The sequence below is a fragment of the Cynocephalus volans genome, chromosome 3 (assembly GCF_027409185.1).
Source record: "Cynocephalus volans isolate mCynVol1 chromosome 3, mCynVol1.pri, whole genome shotgun sequence".
Lineage (NCBI taxonomy): Eukaryota > Metazoa > Chordata > Mammalia > Dermoptera > Cynocephalidae > Cynocephalus > Cynocephalus volans.
In genome coordinates, this window is record NC_084462.1 from 121,654,478 (window position 1) to 121,679,708 (window position 25,231).

The 25,231-nt window shown below is 34.2% G+C and overlaps 1 protein-coding gene across 1 annotated transcript in view; it reads left to right on the forward strand.

The window, feature by feature from the left end:
• The first annotated feature begins 1,983 nt into the window (after positions 1-1,983).
• Positions 1,984-25,231, forward strand: part of MIPOL1 (mirror-image polydactyly 1) — a 296,888-nt gene continuing 273,640 nt past the window's right edge. Inside the window, exon 1 of the mRNA XM_063091188.1 lies at positions 1,984-2,003. Within this exon, the coding sequence (XP_062947258.1) occupies positions 1,991-2,003 (13 nt within the window). The 5' untranslated portion in view covers positions 1,984-1,990. The remainder of the gene's footprint in view (positions 2,004-25,231) is intronic.

Below are 25,231 nucleotides of genomic sequence, written 5' to 3' on the forward strand. Positions count from 1 at the left end.
CATGAAGTATTTGTCTTTTTGTGTGTCATTTTACATCCCTAGCAGCAATACACAAGAATTCCAGTTTCTCCATGTCTTTGCCAGTGCTTAGTCACTTTTAATTTCTTGATAATAGCCATCCTGTTGGATATGAGTAATATTGTGGTTTCGATTTTGATTTTCCTTATGACTAGTGATGTTGAGCATTTTTTCATGTGCCATTTTTTCATGTGCCATTTCATTGACCATTTGTATATTTCTTCAAAGAAATGTTTATTCAAGTCCTTTGTCATTTCTTTCTTTTCCTTTTTCAACTGTTGAAGGCTGCAGTAGTATATTTGTTTAGATACTTTTCTAAATTATTTTTTAGACTACTCTTTTTAGACTACTTGTTGTGTGTGATCACTAAAGTTTGCTCCTTTAGCTCTTGTCTAGCTAATGTTTTTATAGAGATTTCCTAGAATGCCAGGGGTGCTTCAGTCTTTGTGGATTGCTTCTGTGCTCGGGGACTCCTTCAGCATTTAGCTAGGCTTGCTCTGAGACTAGGGACCAGCAGCCCAAGGTCTGATGTTCTTCTCATGTCTTTTCTGAGCATGCTTCTTGCCGGGGCATGCAGTGTCTTTCTAATTTCCCACTATACTTGGCTGCTTGTGCATGTGCTAATTCTCATTAAGTCTCACTCCAGCTTCTCTTCCAGGACTTAGATGGTCTGTCATATGTCTCCATCCATAATTTCTTGCCCTGGGCTTCTGTGGGTTTGTTGTCACCTTGCAGTTTTTACAACCACTGCCTGCTGCTTTTGCCACCCGGCTTCTTAGCTACATGAAACAGAAGAGTGCCTTGTGTCAGTCCTTCAGATATCCCTCGGACAGGTTAGCACAGACCTGCACAATAATTTGTATATCAGGTCTGCTCTTCTTCCTATGGTTAGAGGGAAAGAACTCTTCCAAAAACTATACCCATGGCATTGGGAGGAGGTGGGTGAAGAACAAGTGAAAAACACCGCAAAACTTTCCTATCATTTCGAAAATGGCTTTTTCTTGATTGGGTGTTTGGTTGCTGTAAACCTTTGACTGTTTTCCAGAGCTTCAACAAAATTGGTTCAGACAATTTCTGATTCCATCCCCCACTTCCCCCCGGTGTTTCTTTGGAGTAATGAGAGCTTGGAGTTTTCTAGTCCACCATTTTGCTAATATATTGCCCTTTGACTTTCAATGTAGTTTTATTCAGTTCAAGGGAAATATATTGACCTTTGTCCTATCTTTGTATTGCTTGAGCAGCCCAATGCTCTTTCATTTCATTAACTTGGGGAGCTAGTTCTAGAAATCTAACTAGGGCATTTGCCTCAGCATTCCAGCCCTCCACTGAACCAACACTTTAATTTTTTTACTAAAATTTTCACAGGGATTTCTGTGATTTTTATGTGTAGTCATCTAAGGCCTTTTTGCCAATACCGTATTTAGATCTTTCCCCAGATGCCAATTGTGCACATTTACCTTTACCATCTTCAACCACAGTTTTTTGGGGGGCAGGGAGGGGAGCTGGCTGGTATGGGGATCTGAACCCTTGACCTTTGTATTATAACACCATGCTCTAACTAACTGAGCTAACCTGCCAGCCCTCTTCCACATTTTTACTGTCTGTAAGCTGTATATGGATGATTTTCAAAAACATTACAACCCTCATGTGGGCAGTGGTATGCTGGTAAATGGTAAAATATTGGCTCTCTGGCAAAAAAAAAAAAAAAAAAAAAAAAAAAAACGCCCTTATTTGTAGCATTTGTTGTTTTTTGTAATATAAATACTCTTGCCACTACTGATTTCCAGCTAAAAACATGGCACTGCTCATCTTGGAGTTGGGAAGAGACATAAGTGGCTTTTGTGAACCAGCTTCAATACTTCATTACAATTGAGGAACTCCTGTTGTTAAACCAAGTGGCCTGTTGTGCTTTGCCTGGGAGAGAATCATACATCAATCCTTACTTGGAAGTCCTGAAGTGGCATTTCTAGCAATGGGCCAAGATGGTAAACTGGCTTGTTTGCAATAAACTCTTCCTGAACTTACCCCTCCAGCACACTTTTTTTTTTTTTTTTAATTTTATTTTGTCGATATACGTTGTGGCTGATTATTGCTCCCCATCACCAAAACCTCCCTCCCTTCTCCCTCCCTCCCTCCCCCCCAACAATGTCCTTTCTGTTTGCTTGTCGTATCAACTTCAAGTAATTGTGGTTGTTATATCTTCTTCCCCACCCCCGGTTTTGTGTGTGTGTGTGTGTGTGTGTGTGTGAATTTATATATTAATTTTTAGCTCCCACCAATAAGTGAGAACATGTGGTATTTCTCTTTCTGTGCCTGACTTGTTTCACTTAATATAATTCTCTCGAGGTCCATCCATGTTGTTGCAAATGGCAGTATTTCATTCGTTTTTATAGCTGAGTAGTATTCCATTGTGTAGATGTACCACATTTTCCGTATCCACTCATCTGATGATGGACATTTGGGCTGGTTCCAACTCTTGGCTATTGTAAAGAGTGCTGCGATGAACATTGGGGAACAGGTATACCTTTGACTTGATGATTTCCATTCCTCTGGATATATTCCCAACAGTGGGATAGCTAGGTCGTATGGTAGATCTATCTGCAATTGTTTGAGGAACCTCTATACCATTTTCCATAGAGGCTGCACCATTTTGCAGTCCCACCAACAATGTATGAGAGTTCCTTTTTCTCCGCAACCTCGCCAGCACTTATCGTTCAGAGTCTTTTGGATTTTAGCCATCCTTACTGGGGTTAGATGGTATCTCAATGTGGTTTTGATTTGCATTTCCCGGATGCTGAGTGATGTTGAGCATTTTTTCATATGTCTGTTGGCCATTTGTATATCTTCCTTAGAGAAATGCCTACTTAGCTCTTTTGCCCATTTTTTAATTGGGTTGCTTGTTTTCTTCTTGTAAAGTTGTTTGAGTTCCTTATATATTCTGGATATTAATCCTTTGTCAGATGTATATTTTGCAAATATTTTCTCCCACTCTGTTGGTTGTCTTTTAACTCTGTTAATTGTTTCTTTTGCTGTGCAGAAGCTTTTTAGTTTGATATAATCCCATTTGTTTATTTTTCCTTTGGTTGCCCGTGCTTTTGGGGTCGTATTCATGAAATCTGTGCCCAGTCCTATTTCCTGAAGTGTTTCTCCTATGTTTTCTTTAAGAAGTTTTATTGTTTCACGGTGTATATTTAAATCCTTAATCCATTTTGAGTTGATTTTAGTATACGGTGAGAGGTATGGATCTAGTTTCATTCTCCTGCATATGGATATCCAGTTATCCCAGCACCATTTGCTGAAGAGGCAGTCCCTTCCCCACTGAATAGGCTTGGTGCCTTTGTCAAAGATCAGATGGGTATAGGTGTGTGGGTTGATTTCTGGATTCTCTATTCTATTCCATTGGTCAGTGTGTCTGTTTTTATGCCAGTACCATACTGTTTTGGTTATTATAGCTTTGTAGTATAGCTTAAAGTCCTTGGTTGACTCCATTCCTAAGTATTTTTTTTTTTTTGGTGGCTATTGTAAATGGGCAGGCTTTCTTGATTTCTCTTTCTGCATGTTCACTATTGGAGAAAAGAAATGCTACTGATTTTTGTGTGTTGATTTTGTATCCTGCTACTGTGCTGAAATCATTTATCAATTCCAACAGTTTTTTTGTAGAGGTTTTAGGCTGTTCGATATATAGGATCATGTCATCTACAAACAGGGACAGTTTGACTTCATCTTTTCCAATCTGGATGCCCTTTATTTCCTTCTCTTCTCTGTTTGCTCTGGCTAGTACTTCCAACACTATGTTGAATAGGAGTGGTGAGAGTGGGCATCCTTGTCTAGTTCCTGTTCTTAAAGGAAAAGCTTTCAGCTTTTGCCCATTCAGGATGATATTGGCAGTGGGTTTGGCATATATGGCTTTAATTATGTTGAGATACTTTCCTTCTATACCTAACTTATAGAGGGTCTTTGTCATGAATGAGTGCTGAACTTTATCAAATGCTTTTTCAGCATCTATAGATATGATCATATGGTCCTTGTGTTTGAGTTTATTAATATGGTGTATCACATTTATTGATTTGCGTATGTTGAACCAACCTTGCATCCCTGGGATGAATCCCACTTGATCGTGATGAATAATTTTACGTATGTGTTGCTGTATTCTGTTTGCTAGTATTTTAGTGAGGATTTTTGCATCTATATTCATCAAGGATATCGGCCTGTAGTTTTATTTTTTGGTTATATCTTTACCTGGTTTTGGTATAATGAAAACAATGATACATCATACCGAAACCTGTGGGATACTGCAAAAGCAGTATTGAGGGGAAAATTTATTGCATTAAACGCTCACTTCAGAAGAATGGAAAGATGGCAAGTGAACAACCTAACACTTAACCTTAAAGAACTAGAAAAACAAGAACAATCCAAATCTAAAGTTAGCAGACGGAAAGAAATTATTAAGATCAGAGCAGAACTGAATGAAATTGAAAACCAAAAAACAATTCAAAAGATCAACGAATCAAAAAGTTGGTTTTTTGAAAAGATAAATAAAATTGACAAACCATTAGCATGGCTAACAAAAAAAAGAAGAGAGAAGACTCAAATAACCAAAATTAGAAATGAAAAAGGCGATATTACAACTGATTCATCTGAAATACAAGGAATCATTCGAGACTACTATAAACAACTATACGCCAACAAATTTGAAAATCTGGAGGAAATGGATAAATTTCTGGACACACACAAGCTCCCAAAACTGAACCACGAAGACGTAGAAAATTTGAACAGACCAATAACAATAAAGGAGATTGAAGTTGTTATCAGAAGGCTCCCAACAAAGAAAAGCCCTGGACCAGATGGATTCACAGCAGAATTTTACCAAACATTCAAAGAAGAATTGACACCGATTCTTTACAAACTATTCCAAAAGATTGAAACGGACGCAAATCTCCCAAACTCATCCAGCACACTCTTGCATATGACTTTTCTTTGTTATCCATGAGCTCTGGTGAGTGGCCTTATTTGAATAATTCTTTGACAGCATCCAGCACATTAGTATTTCTTCCCTCAGAATTGTTTGATGATCTTTGATGATGGGTGCAGTTTCTGCCAGTGCCCTATATAAGTTAGCTATAGTTTTTTAAAAACACTTAAAACACTTACATCAGGATGCTTTCTGGTCTCTGGTATTTTCCTGAGTGTCTGCCAAGGTGTAGTAATTGATATCTGCCAAGGCTTCCATCTCTCTTCATGTGTCAGCAGTAAGGATACTTCTAAAACTGTTTGAGTATTGACATCATAATGTCCTAGACTTTAGTACCTAGAGACGCTGCCTGGGAGCATCTGATTCTTTGTGAATATCTTAGGGATTATTTTGGTTTATGACGCTATTCAGATTCAGATTTTTTTCCTGACTTTATTGATTGGTTTTGCCAAAACCCAAATAGGCCCACTGGTCTCTGGACTTCCTGTCTAGTGAGAGTTCAGTAAAGAATACTAAATTATTTTTCAAATATTAAGGATGTCTCTGCTTTTCTGGCTTCATTATTTCCAAAAGTTTCACAGATGGGGATAGGCCTTGGGTTTTAGTTAGGTTTTATCAGCCAGCTCATATGGCACATGTGTAAGAGAGAATATAAGTATTCTAGTTGTTTCACATTTCCTGCATTGCTTGGCCTTGTTAGAGTTTTTAATTATAGCTATGCTGGTGTATGTGTATAATGTGTAACAACGTATCCTTGTGGCTTTAATTTGCCTTTCTCTGATGACCAATGATGCTGAGCACTCTCATGTGTTTATTAGCCATTTTTATTCATTCTTTTGTCAAATGTCAGTTCTGTTTATTTGCTGATTTTTTTTTTTAAATGTGTTGTCTTTCTTGTATAGATTTGTAGGAGCTTTTGTTTTTTATTTTTTATTTTTGGTGTACGTGACAATTTTTTTAAACTAAGTACAAAAAGACTCCAAAGATTATTTTTTTCAATTGATTGTTTTTAATGTAAAATACCTCTATTTTTATTTTTTTGATGCTTTTTCTTTTTTGTTAATTGATTTTTAATTGTAAATATTTGTGGGATGCAGTTTGTTGCTTCAACCTATGCATATATTGCACAATGATTCATTTAGGGTAGATAGCATATTTATCACCTAATCATTTATTTTCTTTTATTGCATTCAATATCCTCTTTTCTAGCAACTTAGAAATATGCAATAAAATATTAGCTACAGTCAGTCTAGTACACCAGAACTTATTCTTCTTGTCTACCTGTAACTTCGTACCTGTTAATCCATTGCTTCCCGTCCCCCTGCCCTCCTTCCCTTCCCAGCTTCTGGTAAACATTATTCTATTTTCTACTTCTATGGGAACCACTTTTTTTTTTTTTTTTTTTTTTTTAAGATTCCACTTATGGGTTAGACCACGTATTGTCTTTCCGTGCCTGGCTTACTTCACTTAACATGATGATCTCCATTTCCATCCATGTTGCTGTAAATGACAGAATCTTATTTTAATTTTTTTATAGCTGAATAGTATTCCATTGATATAGGGTTATTATTGGTAACTACGGACTTATTGCTGCCATTTCATTACTTTTTTTCAAGTTGTTTTGTAGATCCTTTTTTCTTGTTTCATCATCTTCCTTTGTGATTAAGTGATTTTCTCTAGTCATATATTTTGATTTTTCTTTATTTTTAGAATGTTTATTATAGGTTTTTGTGTTATGGTTACCATGAAGCTTACAAAAAACATGTTGTAGTTAGATTATTTAAAAAGAATAAGAACCTAACTTTGACTGGCTCAGAAAAGAAAAAAAAACAGAGCAGACTCTACGCATTGATGTCATTAACCTTTTGATATTTTGTTGTTTCAAGTTACATCTTTTAATATTGCCTATCTCTTATACAGGTGTTGTATTGTTATTATCTTTAATCGATTTGTCTTTTAGTCTTCGTACTACAGATGTAGGTGGTTTATTCACTACACTTAAGCATTGGAGTATACTGAATTTGTGTACTTATTACTTATTTTACCAGTGAGTTTATACCCTTCAGATTTTTTTTGTTATACTTTAGCATCTTTTTTTTTCAGATTGAAGAACTCCTTTTAGCATTTTTTATAAGACAGGTCTAGTGTTGATGAATTCCCTTAGCTTTTGTTTGTCTAGGTAGTTTTTAAATTCTCCTTCATATTTGAAGATTAGTTTTGCTGTATACAAAATTCTTGGTTGACTGTCTTTTTGCCTGAAGGGTTTCTGCTGAGAAATCCACTGAAAGCTGTATTGGGGCTGCACTGAATGTTATGTGAATGCTTTCAGTACTCTTTCTTTTGTCTTTGATATTCGATAGTTTGATTATGATGTGCCTTGGGGAATTCCTCTTTGGAATATTAAAAAAGAATAACAGTGTTGAAGGATTTATAATTCTTGATTTCAAGACTTACTGCAAGCACAATTAATGAAGACAGTTTGGTATTAGTGAAAGGATAGACATAGAACCCAATAAGAGCCAAAAAATATATCTACCCAACTTTTTTTTGATTTTTAGTAAAGGAGCCAAGGTAACTTAATGGAGAAAGGATAGTCTTTTCAAGAAATGGTGCTAGAATAATTATATATCCATATGAAAAAAGTGAGCCTGACCCTTGCCTCATGACCATATACAAAATTCAAAATGAATTATTATTCTGAATGTAAAATCTAAAACTATAAAATCTGTAGGAAAGGTTTTTTAAATTGCTGTGGCCTTAAGGTTGGTAAATATTTCTTAGGACACAAAAAATATTAAGCCCAAAAGAAAAAAAAATTATAAATTGGGCTTCATTAAAAATAAAACACTTTGTCAAATGACACTGTTAACTAAATGAATAGGCAAGCCACAGACTGGGAGAAAATATTTTTAATGCATATATCTGACAAAGGACTTTTATACAGAAGACGTATAAAGAACTCTTACCACTTAGTAATAAGACAAGCAATCCAATAAAAAATGGGCAAAAGACTTGACCAGGTACTTCACAAAAGAAGATCTATGAATGACCAATAAGTACTTTAAAAGATGTATACATCATTAATCAGGTTATGCACATTAAAATCACAATGAGATAAAACTGCATACACAAGGAATGACTAAAATTAAAAAGACTATCCAGTGCAATGTGTTAGTGAAGATGTGGATCAGCTAGAACTCTTATACTTGGCTAGTAGGTGTGTAAGATGGAAACAATTTGGCAGTTTCTTATAAAGTTAATATGATCCAGTAATTCCTCTCTGCATAGTTATCTAAGAGAATGAAAACATGTCTGCAAAAAGGCTTATACCAGAGCATTCGTTACTGCTTTATTTGTTATAGTCGACAACTGAAACAAACCAAATATCTATTCACAGGTGAATGGATAAACAAATTTATACAATATCATGGAATACTACTGCACAATAAGAAGGAACAAACTACTGTTTTATAAACTGTTTTCTGAATGAAAGAATTCAGATACAAAAGAGGTTGAGGGGCTCAGCTGAGCTGGAGAGCTGCTCTGTCAGATGTCAGAGTAGTCAATTTAAACAATAAGCCAAAATGAATTAATAGTCAAGACTTTAATTATTTACTCTAATAGCATAAAGCAAGAGTCTAAACTGGAGAAAGTGCTGACTCCCCACTGTTCCATTTTTCCCTGTGAACAGTTGCATCTAGTTGAGAGTCACGTGGACTATTGCAGACATGGGGCTCATCCCATTGCTAAGGGAGCGCCAAAGAAAAGAGAGGGCCAGTGGAGGGAAAGGAGGAAGGGCTAGGAATGGGAAAGTAGTTTATTAAGAGTGGAGAAAAATGTCTTCAAGGTAACCTTTCCTGCTGCCCTCCCAAGGTCCCACCCCCTGGTTAAAGAGGATAAGAAGGTCTGGGCACAGACTCCAGAAGAAGGACTTGGCCAAAAGTTCCAGATAAGGAGATCCTCTGAATAAAAGCACCTGGGCAAGGAATGCAGCTATGCATAAAAGCATGGCTGGCCAGAGATAGCCTGAGTCTTTGGCTGCAACTCCTGTTAGAGACTACAGGGCATCAGAAGGGCAAAGTCTGGTGTGGAAAGGGCAGCTTTCTCCTGTGAGGCCTGCCTGGTAAAGTCTTTGTAATTGCCTATGCTTGGGTGTGAAAAATCACATGTAGATATTTGGCCAGGAGTTGCTCAAGTGTATACCGTATGAATCCATTTATATAGAACTCTAAAAATGGCATCTAATTTATCTAGTAAAAGAAGACAGATTAGTGGTTGCCTAGGGACGGGCATAGGATATATTTATTGTAAAGAGCACGAAGGGAACTTTTTAATGGGGGTGTTTCTTATACCATTGTAGAAAATTTTCAAAACTCATCAAAAGTACACTTAAATTAGATGCATTTTTACATAATGTAAATTATCTCAAAGTTGATTTTACAAGTGAAGAAAATAAAAAATGGTTTAACTTGATCCTAAGTGTAGTAGTGAAAATATTAATGTGTTTCCTGCAGCTCAATTTTTAACTATAAATTGGGAACAGGACTGAAAATAGAATGTGAACCTTCATGGGTTGGGTCAAGTTTTGTGGTACAAATGATAACGTCTAAGCAGTTGACAAGAAAGTGATAGTGGAAAGAACCGTGATAACTGTCTGAAACTTGTTTTTTATTCTGTTCATATTTAGTTCACAGTGTATTTTCTGTTGTGAAAATATATCGTATATTGGTGTGAAGCAGTAAAACTCTTTTATCTTATTTTTTCAATTTTTTATTGTAAAATATACATATAAAATTTATCATTTTAACAGCTTTACATGTACAGTTTAGTAGCATTAAGTACATTTACATTGTTATGCAACCATCCCCATTATCTACCTCCAGGATGTTTTATTTGCCCATTTCTTGAAGAGTCAAATTTCTAAGAGGCTTCTTTTAAAATGTTCTGGCCAATTCTTTTGAAATGTACCTCCGTATTTCTATATAGCATGTTTACTTTGCTTCATCTTGATTCCTCCCCTCCCCAGTTTTATCATAATTCATTGACTCATTGCTATAGAAGATGGGAAAAATTTATCAGTCATGTTATAGAACAGAAAATAAAAACTACCTTAGGGATTTCAAGCAGAAAGGGTCTTTATGTAGAGAATTATAAAATTATTCCAAATGCTGGAACAGAAGTCAGGGACCATCTGTAGACCATGATTCAAAGTCGTAATGTTATTGTTGCAATCTAGAGATCAGAAAGCTATTGCTACTGCTGCCACAGACACCACAACTGCATTTCATATCCAGGAGGTTCATACTAGATATGGTACTGCAGAGTATCAGCCACCAGAAGCACTCGTGTTTGTCTGATCTTACATGCTGAAAGGCAGATGACATTTCGCCTTCTCTATCTTGCTGGAGTACATTTACTTGGAAGGACCTATTTTGCATCAGATCAGAACATGAACAACAAAGAGACTGGGAGGTGTAATTCTTACCTGTTTACCTCTTCCAAATAGGAAGAGTGAAAATTGGGAGAGCCAATCCAAGTAATTACCACAAAGATATAGCTCTCTTCGATATCTCTACTCCCAGTACACCCATGTTCACTTTCTGTTTTTTTGTCCTTTAAATGTGGTTATATTGTAATTTTGTTTAGGATAATATATAGTGTTTACATTATTATGGTCATGTATATGCCTTTCACCACTGAACATATACTATATTTTGATTATTTTCCCTTCCCCACTCCCTGGCACAGCTTTTTGTTGTCTTGTTTATTTTGTCACTTAGTTTTCTGTGTATTTATTATTGATTCAACCCCAAACTCTCTACATTCATTTGACTCTCTTCTCAACCTTCTCTTTCTTGAATGAATTGCTCCTGTAGTTTTAATGCCTTCAGCATTGAATGATTTCCCTCTATGCCTAGTTATTATCCTGTGCTTTCCCTCACCATGACTGTGAGTATACCTTTGACTTCTTTTCTGTGATGGGCCCATTTTCTAGAACGAATATCTTCCTCTTTCTTGCATTACTCACTTGTTTTAGTGAAGCATGTTCTCTACCACCTTCCTGAGGAAGAATGCCAAGGTGGGGTGAGGTGGTTTTTAATTGAGTCCTATTTATCTCTGTATATGTAAAGAAATACTTTGTAGAACATTCCTAATACATGTTTTTCCTATGCTCCAAGCAGTATCATATGCTTTTAGCTAGTGAGAACTAAGACTGCAGACGGTACTGTATACTCTCAGCCTTTTAAGTGTGGCTTTTGCATTCTGCTATTTATTTTGATTTTTGGCAAACAGTTTTGACAAAGTTGGCTGATAGGAGGTGTGCAAGTGACAGTGTTGGACTGTAAAAAATGAAGAAATGGTATTGTGCTAGATATTAAAGTTATATTAGTGACTTCCTGTTCCTTCATGAAAAGGTTAACAAAACAGAGGAAGGAAATTATGTGCATCACTCTAATTTTCAGCTGACAAAACGATGTAGATGTGCCATAATTTTACGGAGTTTGAAGAAAATGAAAGAACATTTCCAGAATATGATGCTGGGAATGTATCTTCATAGGAATTATGTGATCTTGCTTCCCTTATTCATTACACTTCTAGAAACATGTTTTCTACGCTAGAGTATAATTATTTTGGTCCTGCATCTTTTTTTCTGTTCTTTCCTTCTCTAATCCTTATTAGACATATGTTAGAGCGTTTTCTTTTATCTTCTGTGTCTCTCAACTTCTCTTTCATATTTTCCACCTTTATTACTCAGCGCTGCATTTTGGGAAATCTCTTCACTTCTGCTTCCAAATTATTAATTCTCTGTTTCACTGTTCTGCAATATAGTTCTTATTTCATCTGTTGAGTTTCATCTTCAGTGAACATATTTCTCATTTGTATGATTTTTACTTGTTCCTTTTTAAAATCTGCATATGCTTGTTTAATAATTGACTGATCTTATTTAATGGGTGGTGTTGCTTTATCTATTTGACAATTTAAAAACTATACCAGTTTTGAAGATTGATTTCAGATTGCTTTGCTCTCTGTAGTTCAAGTGTGAGTCCCCACTTCTCTTTTTTATATGTCTGTACTATTTTTCCTTATATCAGATTCTTTCAAATATCTTACAGTTTTTTTGGCCATGAGCTTGTTTTCAAAAGAAATGATCTTGTAAAGGACTCTAGCTCATGACTTTTTTTTTTCTTCTAATTTTTGGCTGCTATATATGGTTTTAAGGCTGCTAACCAGGTTTATGTTAGTTTATTGGCTTAAGTAGAGAGTTGCATTCCCTGCGTTCCCTGACACCATGGCAAAGTCTTTTGGTTTTGATGTTAGATAACTTTTACACCTAAAATTGGTGGGTGGCTTGTATCTGGCTAAGTCATTGTGCAGGTGGTTAGAGATATCTGATTGCTGTTTAGTGAAGAGGAGTGTCTATGTTGTTGAACTCTAACACTTAAGCCTGTTTAGTCTCAATATTCTCATGGACAACTCTGCTTAGGTCCCACTCACTAAGTGTTATGCTTTGGTTTTGACGTTATGTTTCTCTTTCTTCCTTTTGAACTTGTCTCTGTTTTTAAAAATATATTTAAAAATATTTTAGTCAATATTTCAAAGTTTGGAATCAAGAGGCATTGCAGAAAATGCTTATTTATTTCAACCAGAGTGGGATTTGAGTTGGTAATTCCTTTAATAGAGAGTCAAAAAAGAATCTAACTGGATGCAGGACCTGACCTGTGACAGGCTATCATTTCACCTTGGTGAAAGATTACAGACATACTTGTTTCCTTCATTGCTACGAAGAGTTATTATTTATTAAAGTTGTTTTAGACATTGTGATAAATAATAAAATTGACCTAAATTTGTTTTTAGTATAGACTTAATCCCTATTAAGTGTTGAAAAATGTTGAAATTTTGAGACAAATTATACAGTCATCATCACAACTTGTTGTTTTGCTTATGATTCTTCTGCGAAAGTCACCATCTTTGCTAATTTAAAAATTATTGGGTATATACAAAGAAATATGACTGTTCTAAGTGGGAAACATCTACAATGGAAATAAATGTTTTTAAAAATAAAATGAAATTTATAGGCTTTTCTCTAAATGACATGTAGTATAGAGTCCAGGTGGGGCATGCATATATATGTTTGTGACATATATTGTGCAATATTTATTGCATGGTATATTGTGTGTATACGTATCAAGCATGAGACATTGTGCAATTTTCATAACATTTGAATATAAAAGGGAATTGCTGGTACTGTGAAAAAACTATTCAATGAATTTTGTTAGAAACTAAATGCTGCATATTCTTTTATTTTGCATTTGTTATGGAATATTGCAAACATATACAAAAGTAGAGAAACAGAATAATGAACACCCGTGTACACAGTACCTAGTATAAACAATTTTTTTTCATGGTTCATGTTGGCTAATCTTGTTTCATCTACATCCTCATATTTTACCTGTCCTGTGAATCCTGCTCCTTTCCCCCTCTTCCATTCCCTCTCGAGACTAATACTTGTTAGTGATACTTACTTCCATTAGGAGGCATATACTCTTTGATTTTTTTGTGTGTGAAACAGTTGTAATATTTATGACATGAATATGTTAAATTTTTGTTTTCCCTTCATTTTATTTGCAGTTTATAAAAAGATTTTCCTATAGAATTAGTAGTGTAAAAAGTCAGGTTACTCATACAGCCATTTTGCAGTAATCATGATATTACATAAATCAACACATCACAGAGATTCAACTTTCTTTTTTTTTTTAAGGAAGGAGTGTTAGAAGTTTATTTTATTTATTTGTTTTTAAAATTTTATCAATATACAATGTAGTTGATTTTCATGTCCCTTTACTGATTCCTCCCTTCCCCCTTCTTCTCCTCCCTCCCAGCCATCAACATCATATCTGTTCACTTGTCTTAACAAGTTCAAGGAATTGTGATTGTTGTGTCTTCTTCCCTGCCCCCCCATTTGATTGTGTATTTATTTATTTATTTTTAGTTCTCGCAAATAAGTGAGAACATGTGGTATTTCTCTTTCTGTGCCTGACTTATTTCACTTAATATAATTTTTTCTAAGTCCATCCGTGTTGCTGCAAATGGTAGTATTTCATTCTTTTTTACAGCAGAGTAGAATTCCATTGTGTAGACATACCACATTTTCCATATCCACTCATCTGATTATGGATATTTGAGCTGGTTCCAATTCTTGGCTATTGTAAATAGTGCTGCAGTAAACATTGGAGTACAGGTATCCCTTCGACTTGATGATTTCCATTCCTCTGGGTATATTCCCAGCCGTGGAATAGCTGGCTCATATGGTAGATCTGTCTGTAATTGTTTGAGGAACCTCCAAACCGTTTTCCATAAAAGCTGCACCATTTTGCAGTCCCACCAACAGTGTATGAGAGTTCCTTTTTCTCTGCAACTTCTCCAGCACTTATCATTCTCAGACTTTTGGATATTAGCCTTCCTGACTGCAGTGAAATGGTATCTCAAAGTGGTCTTGATTTGCATTTCCCGATGCTGAGTGACGTTCAGAATTTTTTCATGTATCTGTTGGCCATTTGTATATCTTCCTTTGAGAAAAGCTTATTCAGCTCCTTTTCCCGTTTTCTAATTGGGTTATTTGTTTTTTTGCTGTAAAGTCATTTGAGTTCCTTGTATATTCTGGATATTAATCCTTGGTTTAACAAGCAAGTAAGCAAAACAGCCATAACAAAGTATAGTTGTAAAAGGTTAATTAGGCTGTAATAATTTTTTAAAAATTTCAAGGGAGTCATAAAGATCACTTTTTATTCATTTTGGACCTCTCAGTTGTCATTTGACATCTTTCAAGGTTTCCTATTAAATTCTAAGGTTATTTATAAATATTTATTAAATTAAAAGTAATACATGCACATGGTAAAAAAATCAAAATCAAATTACATATATAGATATAAATGAAATATAAATGTTTGTTTCCCTCATTTTCTCAGTCTCCTTACTCCAGCCCTTAGGCCCTTTCTTCAGATTAACCACTGGTAATAGTTTCCTATGTATCCTTCCAGAAAAAATACTATGCCTATTCAAGCATATATGCATGTATAAGTATAATTTTACATTTTTTCTGTTTTTAGTTTATCCACTTTTTGTGCCTGCATTGTTTTACTAAAGATATATTTTTATAGGAAATTTGTTTTATTCACCATTTTATGTCTAACTTCTGGAACAGTATCTGGTTCATTGTATATAGGTACTTAACAAATATTTGTTGAAAGAATCTTGCACACTTCGTACGTATAAATCTCTTGCATTTGTGGTATAAACCATATAGATTTTCTATATGGTTGAGCTACATTTTATTTTACCAATTCTCTATTGATGGACATTTATGTCAGTCCTAGTTTCCTGCTAGTCATCTGTCCCTCTATCTCTCTGTCTACCTTTCTGTTCATCACATGTATACTGAATACTTATTTTATGCCAAAAACTGTAAGTATACAGACATAGAGGAGAAAATCAGGAGCCTTGTCTACATGTAACTTCCATATACATAGTTGGCTGAGATATATCAAAAACAATGAAATAAATCCTAAACAAATCAGTTTTATGGAGGCAATAGCATAGGTAATATGTTGAGAGAAGAGTTTTTAATTTAGATAGTATGGCCTGACAAAACCTTTTTGAAGAGATGACTTTTGAACATGACCTGGATGATGAGAAAAAATGATTTAGCAGTCTAGAGAAGAGAGTTCTAGGCAGAGGGAATGGCAAGTATGAAAACTCTGAGGCAAGAATAAACTTGGTGAGTTTGAAACACAAAGAAGTAGAGTATGACTGGAGAAAAGTGATTATTTACTCTTATTAATAAATACTGCTTCAATGAATATCTTTGTGCATAAAAATATGTTTTACATAATTTGGGGGTCAAATAGTATATGCATTTTAAATTTTGATAGCTATGGTGCAGGGCCACTTTTATCCTTTATTATCTCTCCCTGAACCTTCTCTTCCTTTTCCCAGCTCTGAGGATTTGCATTGTCTAGAGTGTGGTAGGGAGTGGGCACATTGGGTGAGAGGAATTCTTTTGGGGAGAGAATGTGCCAGGGGCTGTGAATGTTTGAGAGACTTTTGTTTATTAAGATGAAAATCCAACAGTAGGACATATGGTTATTGTATATGTTGTGTTATGTGATAAAATATTTGGCTCTCTGTAATATTCTTCCCTGACCATTTAATGAAACTATTTCAGTGCAGAAATAATCAACAGTTTTCAGTCTAGGAAATACAAAATTCGGAGTTGTTCTGTAATTACAGTTGGATACAGTGCAGTATTATAAATGATTCCCAGTTTGATACTTGGATTCCATTTACACAAATTTGTGATAAAGCTAATGATATATTATGAAAAAAATGCCATCAACCAAAGTCAGCCAAAAACCTTTGTTAGAATGTAGCTTTTGGGGCTGAGCCTGTGGCGCACTCGGGAGAGTGCGACGCTGGGAGCGCAGCGACGCTCCCGCTGCGGGTTTGGATCCTATATAGGGATGGCCGGTGCGCTCACTGGCTGAGTGCAGGTCACGAAAAGGACAAAAAAAAAAGAATGTAGCTTTTGTGGAGGAAGGTAGGAAGGGCATTTCCTACTTAAAAATTCTGGGTGGTGTTACGTTGGGGAGTGAAATCCCATTTTTCAATGATTCTCTAACAAGGCATTATTTAATTTTAAAGGGTAAATGTCAGAATTATAGGTTTGTTTTTTTGTTTTTTTGTTTTTTTGCTTATCAGTTCTTGGTTTTTTACTCTACAGCCTTGGATTCAGGAAAGAAGGTAATCACTTTCACTTGTGGAAGCCAAAGGGCTCCAGTTCATGTTCCTTCATCTGGTCTCTGTTGTCCATGAGAAAAAAAAAATCATAACATACTTACAGTTTTTTAAGGCATATTAGAAATTTCAGGCTGGTCAAAGAACAAATTTAGTTTCATGAAGTGTTTTAATGCTGGGTAAACAGAGAGAAGAGTCAAGTCACATTTGAGAGCATAGAGAAAATTTTTAAAAATTTTTTAATCTGCATTTTTTTGATGGGTGAATGTAGGAAACTTTGTTGCATATATTGAGATTCCAATGTACCTAGAGAGAGAAAGGACTTTTCAGTTTGCTTAATTATTGTTTATTTTCCTTTTCTTCTACATAATAAGACTTGCTTCATTTGAGACTTAAAAATAGCTTGGAGGTTAGGAATCTGTGATGGAGATTTTAATTTAACAGATCCTAATATGGTATATTCTGTTGGTTATGTTAGAGGGTTTAAAAAAAAAAAAAGTGTAGGTGCATTTTTCCGGCACAACTTATAAAGAAACTTTAGCTGGAAATTGATTTTACTTTGCTACTTGAACCTGATGAACCTGGTGTAGATTAGTGGTGATAAAGCAATTAACTTACATTTTGTCATGTAATAAGTTAGCATTTTCATTAAGAAACCCAATTTATCTGATTTTCTACTGTAAAATCATACTATTAGTTTTAATGCAATTGTATAAATTTTCATTGATATCAAATCTGTAAGGTAAAGGCAGGATAGTATTTTATAATCTTAATCCTTTGTCCTAAAAAGGGGGTAGAAGTGTACAATATGTTACATGTTTATAGAAATCTTCTATTCCTATTATATGTTGATATGTAATTTTAATTGTTCCAGTCATTAGAACATCTAATTTTTGCTTAAGAATATGCAAATGTACCATTAAATCTGTTTTTTAAGATTTTTCCAGTTTAAAGTCTGAATCCAAATTCATAGAGTTGGAAAAATGAGATGTCTGAGCTATAGGATTCACAGGGATTTCATATGAAGCCTATTTAATCAGGATAACACTGTTATTAATATTCATAATGTCAGCTGGAACACAAATGACAGACTATGGAGCCTAAAAATTTTACTTGGTGAATTTATTAAAAGTAGCTTAAAAAATTAATGGAATTTTAGTAAAGTTGGTGAATATGAAAATCTTGTGTTAGCAGAAAAAAAAATCTGTATTAGAACTTTGCTTTAAGGCCATTTTGCACTGATGTCTTTTGACAGATTTCATTGGTACTTGAAGAAAGATGCATGAATGGTCATTTAAGAGGATTTAAACACATTGGCACATTAATTTTTACATGAATAATAACTACTTTCCAAAAGCAATTAACTTACAGTGTACAAGATATGAATTGAAAAATAAGACTGTGACATCAAGGGCAAAGCAAATGTGCTGTACATTTTAAAGTTAGTGACAGGACTTTTTAATATTTTTATTTATTGTAGTTTTATAAATGCATTTTATACAGCATACAGTTTGTACAAGATATGACTTAGAATCTAGTTATTTTAATGCATTTGAAAGCAAATGAGAAGGGCATTAATTTGATGCTCTCTCCCTCCCCCAAAATATTGGTGTGGTGTTAAGCATTACCTTCTGCAAGTACCATTTGCATTTATTGAAGAAGTAAACATTTATTATGTCAAACCACAATATTTTGTTAGAGAACATGTTCAATCCTACAGAAACGCAAAGGGATGATACTGATTGGGTTTAGTGCTACAAATGCATGTTTTTAACACAGACTTACTAAGTATAGCATAACTTAAAAGTATCATAAATAAGCTTCTGAAAGTTTAGTGTACAAAGTTAAGTACCATCTGAGTAGTTAGTATATAAGTAAATTTGTCTTGAATTTTAGCCTAAGAAAGTAAAAAGTTGGGAATGGTTTAAGTAAGACCAGGATCCATTTTATTTTGTGTAGTACTTGCTACTCTTTATGTTTTAAAATATGCTTATAATGACATTTATATAAGTGCTCAAGTTTTTTGTTATAATTAAAATTTATTAAAAATAATTCTAGACCACTATGTAAAATCACAATAATACTATTTCATTTCACATTTTCCTGCAAGTTTTGCTAATTATAAAAGCTTAGTTTAGTTATTATCTCTAACAGTTCATTTAGGCTTTACCATTGAGAGAACACAAGCATTGACTGACAGTAATAGATGGGTACTAGAAGCTTCTTTTGCAGTCTGTCAATGTTGTATAAGCATTATTTTGTTTTCATTAAAAGTATAAAGATTGCCTGATATGTTTTGGGACTCAGACCCAGAGCTTTATTGGAAAAAAGCATTAATTATGTAGGTGATGATAAATTATCATAAGCCATACATTTAGGTTTTTGGTAAAAGGAATGAAATCAAATTGATATATTGGTTATTATTTTGTCCAGTGTCTTTTTAAAACTTAGGTTTTGTTGTTGTGGGGTTGTTTTTGGCTCTGAGATATTCACTTATATGCCCAGGAGAGGGCAGCATTTTACTATGTCAACCTCATAAAAGAATTTGCCCTGCTTAGACCGTCAATGTTTCTTGTAATTACTCCCAGTATATTTGTTGCTTGCTTATGAATTAACTTGCATTTATGGAACTAAATCATTCCAATCATTTAATTACACCTGAGGAGCTGAACTATAATTGCTTGCTTCCAACTAGGATCTGATATGGCTTGAGCAGTATTAATTTGGTGTTTACTTTTCTGAGTGCTAAAAGCATTAAAATGATTGTGCAATGGGATTACATTTTACTAATTGCTGGCATTCATTAGCTGGGTAAATGATGAAGAAGAGTGACTGTATATTGCAGAGGGATAAAATTATGGTTTTAAATAGTATATTACTAAGCACATTAAGGTCTGTGAAACATGTTTTAAAATACTCCAGAGGTTATTAAAGACTATATTTTCTACATGTCTTGCTATATGAATCTCTTATTAAAATGCTGCAATTATTATTAACCTTTTTGGGCAATATGTAGGGAAATAGCTTCATTGAATGGAACATATTTCTTTGATATTAATAACTTCCTATATTTTCAGCTAATCCGAAAGTAAATGAGAAACTTAGAAAAAGATTGCCAACTCCAGATCAACATAGTTAGAGAAAATTGGAAAAGGAGAAGCTTACTACAGCTTTATTTGAGGACTTTTTAAAGAACGCAGGGTTCTAGCTGTGAGGTAAATCTAATTTTATTGTGCTTAAAGCATGCAAAAAAAATATATATTTGCACAGCTTTTATCATGTTTTCTATGAAAACAAATTTGAGAGAGAAATACCAATAATGCCATAAGTTAGTGATGGTCTTTATGTTTTTGTAAAAATTAGGATAGCATTCTTAAATGACTTTTACAAGTGTAAAATGTTTTATGTGAATTTATATGTAATAAATTCTAATTAATAAGTCAGAAAGTTTTAGTATAAAATTTATGGCAAATATAGTTAAAATTTTAGTTTTCTTAAATGTGTGAAATTATAGTTGGAGAAGATTTAAATTAAAGAAGTTAAATGGTTCTCTAACGAAAGGAACAGAAATGTCTTAAAACTTAACCAGAACTTTATGTACTGAAATACAAGTGTGAAGAAAAGAATCTTTTTCTGAAAAAAAATTTAATTTCACCTGTTGAAATACGTTGTTAATTGTCCCATTATAAATGTTTTAGAAAACCATTTATCCTGTAAATTCTCTGTTAAACAAAGGTAAGATTTAGGTGTGTTCTGACATATTGTTTTAAGTTTATTTATCTAGAGTTGGCTTTATTTTAGTTTCAAATCTTGGAGCAAAAATCAGAGACATTGCCAGAGCAAACAAGAACAGAAGCACAAATGGAGGACTGGTCAAAAGGTAAGGACTTTTAAGGTATTAATACCAAGCCCCAGGTGTTGTACTAGTTCAAGGAACTGAATGAAGTGTGTTTGTTCTAACCAGTTATTAGACAGAGGCAGGCAAGCACACACACACACACACACACAAAGGAGAGTCACACAGAGACCCACGTTTTACAAGAGACACAGAAAAGGATGCACAGAGAAAGAGATATACACACAGAGAGAAGGAGGACATACACACATGTACACAGAGAAGGAGTCACACAGAAAAAAGAAAGGGACACACATGCACACAGAGAAAGCGACACAGAAAAGAGACATTGAGAGAGGAAGAGGAAAAAAGACACACAGGGAAAGAGAAAGAAACAATCTATATACAAAGAGACAGAGGAGACTGAGAGAATGACTTAGAGTGAGACAGGTAGAGAGGCACACTCAGAGAAATATTAACACACAGAGAAAGATAGAGAGAGATGCACGGGAAGGGAGGTACCTAAAGGAGACACACCAAGAGACAGACACATATGGAGGCACACAGAAAGAGATACATACACAGAGACTCAGAGAAAGAGAGGTACCAGAACAAGAAAGATATAGTGAGAAAGATATAGAGAGAAAGATATAGAGATGTACAGTGAGGAAGAGAGACAGGAAAAAAAGGTACATACCACAAGAGATAGAGGCATTGGTATACGTACAGATACACACAGAGAAAGAGACACAGTGACAAGAGACACATAGTGAAAGAGACAGAATATTTGCATGTGCACGTGCACACACACATACACAGAAAGAGACAGAGCAGAGAGACATACCAGAATGAGAAAGAAAAAGGCACCAGAGAAACAGACACACACAGAGTGAGAAGGGAGAGATACAATGAGCGAAAGACAAACTTATACCTTGAAACAGAGGAGAAAGACACACATCAGGAGAAAGAGAGAGAGACACACACACAGAAAGAGACTGAGACACATATGGTTACAGAGACTTATATAGAGTCACATGCACACCACGACAGATACTCAGAGACACTCACAGACAGAGAGACAAAGTCAGAGGGAGTCAGAGAGAGTCAGAGCTGCAAAGATAGAGATAGGCAGAGATGAAGACAGAGAAAGATGCTCTGAAATAGAGACAGAGACTTGCAGACAGAGACAGAGACGTAGGGAGAGACGGAGAGAGAATATATTCACAGATACGCACAGGCAGAGGGTCTAGCCTGAGAGATGAAGAACAGTCAGAGACAGAAACACAGTCACAGAAGAAGACAGTCTAAAGAGAGAGACTGAGAGATGGCCAGAAAGAGTCAGATAGATAGAGTAGCATGTGCGTGCATGGGAGGGGGAGAAGGAGATTTACAATTTGTTACAGTAAAATGTTGAAAATTTGGAATCCTTGGGAAATGAATCATTCCAAATATAGTATTACATTTAGCTAAAGGGTTAAACCTTTCTGTACATCTTTTTTATCTCCTCCCAATTTTATTATTTTAAAAAATAGGATTCTTACTGAAACACTGCACACCTCTTTCCTTTTTTTGTTCCCCTTCCCCAACAGCGTTCCTTTTCACCATATATCGACCACATTACCTTTCTTAGAAGGTTAAAGGCCATTTTGGGGGACTGTTCTATAATATACTAAATAAGTTAATAATTATATATTCTTTTGTAGTATAAAAAGATGCTATGCTTTATGAGTACCTTTTTATGATTTCTTTCTTTGTTTTTGATTTCTGTACTCTTACAATTTTTCTTGCTCTTTGTGCAATTTTCCTTCTTATTTATGACTCTGTGCTGTTTATTATGAGTTTAGGATCCAGATAACTGATTGAATTTTGTATAAAGCCATAGTACATAATATCTGAGTAAGGTAGTTAAAAGTTTTTAATCCAAAGTTAATATTTTTAGTGCATGGACTGTGTGAGACTTAATTGTGGTCCACTTTTTCATATGCAAGTTTGTAATAAGAATGTATTGGTGTGAAGTTGGGAACTAATTTGTTGTAGCAATTTTTATTCATTTATTCAAGGAAGCAAGCAAACACTCTTTTGGAGAGCTCAAAAAGCATTTAATTCAATTTATGTATGAAATAAGGAAAAGGAAGCAAATAACGATGTGCTTATTGTTTATGTTCCCTATTCACAGATCACATTGCTGTGAAAGACACACGGTTCCAATTAGAGACCAAAGGATCTTTAGGAGCTAAAGGAATTATTTTTAATATATCTAAAGAGATAGAGGATATGTGGAAGAATTACTTCTCACAAGTGTAAAATAACCAGGAAAGATGTCAAGGAAGGAGCTTCTATAGGGATGCTTATGAAAAGGGAGATGTAGGGTTGAAGATATAGATGCACAGATAGTTTGCAGGAGGCACAGACAACAGATGTGCCTGAAACATCATTAAGAAAATCTGCATTTTTACAGGCATTTTTTTTGACACTGGAAATAGTAATAAGAAGTTTCTTTTTATAAGGGCCTGTTAATAAACACTACTAAGAAATAAAATTAAACAGGGTGTAGTATCTTTTGAGTTTAATGGTAACTTATATGTTTAAACAGTAAAATATCACGTGGTCATCTCCCTGATAGAGAGGTTCATGGGATTTATCTTAAAGCACAAATGGCTTCAGAGTTCTATCTTACACCATTGTTCATCATCTGCTCTTGTGAATAATTATTTTAATATCATTTAAATATTTTTTTGAAAAGAAATTAAGCTAATTAAAATTTATATTACACCGATATGCCTTTGTGTTGCCTTTTACAGTTAATTATAAGAAGTGTTGAAGTGACCATTCTTATCATAGCTTTATTGTAAAAACCGCTGAAATATTTTGTCAAAGAGTTGTTAAGGTAGATAATGTAACAGCTGTAACCATTTACAATTTTCTTTGTTTTCGGCATTATAGACATTTTGGAAAATGTAAAGCTGTGGTTGGTGGATGGGATGGGTAAAGACATCTACAAAATGTGTCCAAGTTTCTCAAGCACTTAAAAAGTGAAGGTTAAGATGATTGAGATAATGTGAACGTTAATAAATGTGAATTGATAAGTGAGCATTGGTTCTATGTTCTGGCCTCTAAAGAAGTAAATGATGTTTTGCCTTTTTGTGAAAACTTTATTTTTCAGGGTTCTCTTTTGTCTGTTTTTTAAGAAGAAAGGTGAATTGTCACAATCGAAGGAGTTTAAACTTATTGTAAAGTCAACTCGCAGGAAGAATGAATTATTACATGTTTGGTTGTTTAGAGGTTTTTTTAGCATTTACTTATTATTTACTTAACTGTGTAAGAAAAAAGGCATAGAGGTAAATGTCTTATGAATAATTATTTGGAATACTATTACAAATTCTTGATTATTATATTAACTTTGGTGGTTTTTATTAGCAGAAACGTTCTAGTTTTTTATTACACAGCAATTTTGTAGAAATAGTTTCTGCATTATTATTTATGGATAAATATGTCTGCCGTAAGTACACATACTTGCAGTAATATAGGTAAAAATGAAGTCTGGGATACCAGTTAGGTTTAGAAATTGTGAAACTTATTTAATTTAGAACCTTTAGGGGTCAGTATTCCCTAAGAAAGGTTAAAAAAGGTTACTGTGCCTAGCAAAATTAAATAGTAAGTCTGCTATATTTTAAAAATTTCTTACCAATTGAAGGTAAGAAATGGTGAGAATCGTACAGTTTGAAGAAGCTTTAGACAAAAAGCTTTCAATTCATTTAGTTTCTTCAGTATTACCTTTTAGGTTTATTATTTTAGGGAATCATTATATTTAATATGTATTTTACACAGACTAGTTATTTTCACTTACATTATTATCTAAATTTAGCTATGGGGTACATATTTTTAAACTAATATTCCTAAGCTTAAAAAGTGAGCATGATTCTAAAACAGGAATCATTGTACTCATGTGAAACTTGAGGTAAAAAGCCACTTCTAGTACTGCTTATACTAATAGAAACCTTACATGTTGCAGTTTATTAGAGGCCAATAAGTGTTTTAAAAAATTGTATCTTTCTGGATTTAAGTAAAAAGCAACTGCCCTCTTCTTTACTTAAGAATTGGACTAACAATTATCTTTCATAGCCATGATTCTTACAGTTCTTGTACTAAAACAATTAAATGAAAACACTTTTTTCTACTAAATAAATAAAACTTAGCAGAAGGTAACTTGTAAGTAGTCTGTTAGCTTCTTATTGAGTTAGAATACTGTTTATTTGTGCTTGATGTTTTGAACCTGTATGCCACAATCAACCTCATTTATTATTGGCTCATTCATCTTTCTCTTTTCACCTTTTGTCCATCTGTTGTTCTGTAATTGAATTATAACTAATACTATTGTATGATTGGTAAACATTTTATAAATGTAGACAACTATAGAAAAATTTCATGCACAACTAAGAAAACAGTGTAGAAAAATATCTATGATGCTTTTAGATGTTGTTGATCATTATGACTAAAATATGAGAGAACTTGAAAAAGTTCGTGGAAGAATGGACTTAAAGATAGTAGAAATCTTTCCATGAACTTTTTGAAGTACCCTTGGTAGTATGTTTGTAAATTCTCATATTATTTTC